The sequence below is a fragment of the Amphibalanus amphitrite genome, unplaced genomic scaffold (assembly GCF_019059575.1).
Source record: "Amphibalanus amphitrite isolate SeventyFive unplaced genomic scaffold, NRLGWU_Aamphi_draft 001694F_arrow, whole genome shotgun sequence".
Lineage (NCBI taxonomy): Eukaryota > Metazoa > Arthropoda > Thecostraca > Balanomorpha > Balanidae > Amphibalanus > Amphibalanus amphitrite.
In genome coordinates, this window is record NW_024883187.1 from 4,356 (window position 1) to 9,022 (window position 4,667).

General features: G+C 59.8%; 1 protein-coding gene across 1 annotated transcript; it reads right to left on the minus strand.

Annotated features, from left to right (window-relative positions):
• Window positions 1-302: 302 nt before the first annotated feature.
• On the minus strand, window positions 303-1,899 carry LOC122374680 (serine/arginine repetitive matrix protein 1-like; the record flags this gene model as incomplete). The annotated part of the gene is made up of 2 exons (XM_043353571.1): window positions 1,239-1,899; window positions 303-668 (listed from the first exon to the last, which is right to left on the minus strand). Coding segments are annotated over exons 1-2 (1,027 nt in total), but the record flags the coding sequence as incomplete, so codon positions are not given.
• Window positions 1,900-4,667: the final 2,768 nt, after the last annotated feature.

Below are 4,667 nucleotides of genomic sequence, written 5' to 3' on the forward strand. Positions count from 1 at the left end.
TTCATTATGATGCAAGGCACCGACGCATTGTTTGTGAGCGACCATGGGGTTGTTGTGTGTCGACCCAAACAGACTGGGTCAGAGGGTCTGAGAAGGGGAGCGTGAGGAATCACATGCGTGACTCGTCTACCTGTTCAAAGCTGAAATTGACATCATCATCATCAACATCAGCAACGACTGCAAGCACAAATGTAGGCACACAACAATTTGTAGGAGTGTCACTTCCCACAAACAATGCGTGTAAGATGAGCCTCATGATGGTGATGTGCTGACAAACAAGATACGCTGGCGTTGAAACTTACCTTGGGCGTTTTCTGCTGCTCTGTCATACTCCGGCGGTGAAACTGTCGCGTTAGGCCTGGACGACTTGGGGCTGCTTTTCACACCACTGCCACCACTTTCCGCCCGGTCCAGCTTCGGGAACTCCTCGGAACGAACACTCACGCCCAGCGACCTCGACTTCTGGACGAGTCTTTTGAGCACGCTCAGTTTGCGCCTTGTCTTTGGTGACGGCTCCGGTCGGTGCACGGTGTCGTCGTACCGACCTCTGTCTGGGGGTCGAGGCGATCCCCGCTCTAGCTCCCTGTTGGTGGAGTCGTCTCGCCAATCCACCACCTCTGCCTCTGAAGAGGTCAGGTGTCCCGTGTCGGCTGCCGGTGCCGCCTCCCCTGCCGAAGAGGCGTCAGTGGCCGTACTGACCCCCGAACTGCTGCCCGTGGAGCGGACCGTGCCCTCTGGACCGCCGCTGAAACACAGCTCGCCGCAGTCCCGGCCGACGGAGCCGGTCGGCGACATCGGTACCAGCGGAGCTCTTCGCTTTGGCAGTGGTCTTCGGGACAGCTGACGTCCGGAAGATGGCTGGTCGCCAACAGAAACGTTAGATACTTCGCTTCCTCTAGACTCCTTGGAAGACCTGCTTCCTTTGCCATCCTCATCTTGCTCAGGCGGAGGACTCAGTCCACGATCATCATCAGCAGGATCGTACTCTCCCATGTGAAAGGTTCCACTGGATTCGACCTTCACTACCGTACGGTTGGTGACATCCTCTCTCTGCGTAGACCTGGCCCCGTGGCCTCCTCCGACCTCACGCCGAAGGATATCCTGGAGGCTGACCTGCCTCCGGTGCTTGTTACGGCCATCAGATGCTCCTCCAGTAGCGCCATTGACCGATACAGTGTGAGCCTCACTTCTCCCACCAGCAAGGGGTGAGTCGTCTCTATGACCATCAGCATTCTTACCACCGATGCTGACGCTGGTGCTGGCTCCAGAGACATTCTCCTCTCTGCGCCAGGCGCGGTGCCGAGCCGCCGACGGCGTGGACTTGGCACTGGAGCAGGGTGAGGCACCGGCGCCGCGCTGCGCCCGCGCCGACTCGCTCGCCGAGGACCGAGACCGCCGGATGGAGCGGCGTGTGATGTCGTTCCTCGACAGCGAGCTGTTGCGGTAGGGCGGCCGCGGCGGCGCCGAGCCCGTCTTGTCGCTGTCGCTGCGGCCGAGTCCGCGACGAGTTGGCGCCGGCCGCAGGTCACCCTCTTCCTCCGCGCGCCCTCCACTGGAGGAGCGCGGCCGTGGCAGCAGGTGCTTCCTCAGCAGGGCCGAGATGCGCTGCGGCGTCGGCGGTTTGGAGCTCAGCGGCGGTGTGTCAGGGGCGCTCCGTTCGGAGTAGTGCCGACCAGAGGGGCTCAGCGCCCCGGCAGAGCCGTGGTCCTGCCCGCGGGACGAAGGTCGCTCACTGGACGGTGTCCTCTCGCTGGTGTCCAGGTTCTGGAAGCTGATGCCGGAGCGGGCGCGGTAGACAACGGGTCCGCGGCCCGAGGAGTCGGGCTCGGCCACCACTGGCACTCGGCGCGGCTCTAGAGGCGGCCGGCCGGCACCGCGGCGATCGGTCAGGGCAGACATCGCCGTTCCCCGAGAGCAAGTCCTCAGTGTGGCTCAGTCGACTCCAGTCCTGTTTTATACGTCACACTAGTCCGGGTCGGTAGTCACAGTTGTTTGCCGTGGAGGAGAGTAGCGGCAGCACATCCACTCACAGTTTTAACGATCACCTCCTCTCCCGCTACCGTTCAACAACACAGATAACCGGCCACGGTTTTCGCGAGGCTCTCACAGCTCGCACGTGCAAATCACCTCCCTCTCAGCCTAGAAGCGAACTGCGTGTCAGAATTCGGGCCACCGCTGTCGACGCCGCTCATAAGCCTCCTATTGTAAGCCGCGGCTTCTCCGGGTGCTGACAGCCGCTCACGAAACTATGCCGTTCACTTTCGTTCTCATCCGCCACATGCGGTGGCAATCCGTCTAAGGCCGGACTCAGAACAGCTAAGACGCGCCAAGCCTGCGCATTTTTAGTCTGACGGAGATTGAGAAAACTGGCGAAGCCCGGGGTTCGTGCGGTGTTGTAAGAGACATGGGATGGGCTCGCCGTACCAGACCACAGCAGCACAGGATTAGGCATAGGGTGCTTTGAGGCTAACATAAACAGGGAGGACCGCACCTCCAGCAGACAAGACCTCCCTTGAGACGAGCTGCACATACGAATCAGCGTTAGGTAAAGGGGCTCTATCAAACTCACAAGGTAGTCACTGTGCTGATATATTGGGACAGGATGTGACATCATGTTTGGAATAAACACGACTGACCCCCGGGATTGCTTCAGCAGACTCTGCGACACCTCAGTGGCAGCCATAACGAGGACGGAAATCTGTAGATATCAGCTCTGCAGATACAGAACCTCGGCTGAATTCTTCAAAAATGTTCCGCCATCAGCTATATATTTTCGTAACTTCTGTCCAAAGATCTTTGATGGCAAATTATCCACTTTTGCCGCAGTCTCATTTGGTCACTAACATCTGTCATGTCATCCTCCTCCATCAACTTGACTGTGATTTGCATGTCAGATGTCGCTCTTGACATCTGCGGATCTGACCTGTGACCTGACCTCTCGCCCTGCCATCTGCAGACCTGACCCCCTGCCGCGCCCTTAGCGCGTGCCGCCGCGGCGGACGGAGATGGGAGCGGGCTGGACGCCACCGTCGACCTTGGTACCGACGCTGCAGCCGTCCCAGCAGCCTCCGTGGGGGCGGGGCCCTCGGCACCGTGCCTGGCCGTGCACCCTGCACGTGAGCAGGAGACTGAGACAGCGCCGGCGCGCGACGGCCGGACGCCAGGTCAGGTGATGGATCCACTGAGACACAATGGAACACACAGACGTCTTATGCGGTTAGCCGGACGGGGATGTCTGCTCAATCATCCTCGTCCAAAAAGGGCTACCGAGACTAAATATGCGAGACTAAAAAAGGAAAGCTTTTCCGCTGTCCATGATAATAAAGCTCAACACCACAAGGCCACCAACAACCAGTGCCGGAACTATCTGAAAGAATCTTGGCAGTAACCGCGTGTGTGAAGACTCTTAAAGTTCACGTGCAGGCAACATATGGTGGAGAATCGTGATCGGTCTGAGCTCTCAAGCGGGCCGTCAGGTGGGCCCGGTGAGGCGATCAACGACTGTGATTCGTCAGACGCACTGAGTGCCCTGCGGCAGTTTTCGTTCCAAAGTGGCGGCCGGTGAGGGTCAGCGGATTCGGCGGGGACAGGGTGATGGACGGTGCCCCACCCGACGCGACGGCCCGCCCCCGATCATCAGCGAGACAAATGGTGGAACCCCCGAGCCACCACAACCGCCGCCTTCGGCACGCATCCCGATCGACGCCGCTTGCTTGACCGACCCGAGAAACCACACGGTGACGGTACCAACAGTTGTCAGCTTCCCGAAGCTGACAAGGAACACATTCACAATCAACAACATACAAAAGTTTCCTCAGCGCGTTGTCGTGGCCGTCGTCGGGAGCTCCTTGGCCGATTACGACACACTGAGGGCCCCGGCGCGTGGAGAGGAGTCTCGTCTGAGAGAGGAGTCTCGTCCCTTCCCGTCAGCGCCGATGGCGTGTCACCGGCCGGCGGCGGGCTGCGTGCCGGGCCAGGAAGACGGATGGCCGGACCGGTCACGGCGGAGGGACGTCCGTAATTGAACGGAGCGGTGACGGGAGGCCGCCCGGGGAGGAGGTGGGCCGGCCCCGGGTCTCACGGTGTGGAAACGGCCGACCGGACCGCCCCCGGTGCCCTGCGCTCCTCTCCCGCCCGGCAGACGCTGCCCAGACCTCCGGGAACGCGCGGCTGAACGGCATATTGACTTAATCGTTTGACCACCTCCCTTCCTTCTGTGTATGTCCTATATCTTCATAATCGCGCCTTTCAAAACATCATCACCTTTTAACTAACAATCCCGCCTTCCAACGATTTTTCATCAATGATTCATCTTCCCATATCATGGATCAACCATCGCCTTTCGCCTTACCACAGACCGTTATCAAGGCGCATCCCAAAACTCGACAATAGCACATCTTTTGTGTCCGGCTTGTTTGAAGAATTCCAAGCGCGTTTCCTAATCGCTGGGCACGCCTCGGTCCATTTGTCGGCGGAGACGAGTCGACGGCGTCTGCCGCCCTCCCGCCGGCCGGCCCACCGGCATAGACGGCATAGACGGCCGCCCAACCACCCAGCGGGCGGGCAGGAAGCAGTTAACTGCACGACACTCAGACCGGGCCGGACGTAAACAAGGCCGTAAATCGTGATGCGTTACACCACCGGCCAGTAGTGTCACCACGGCGGAG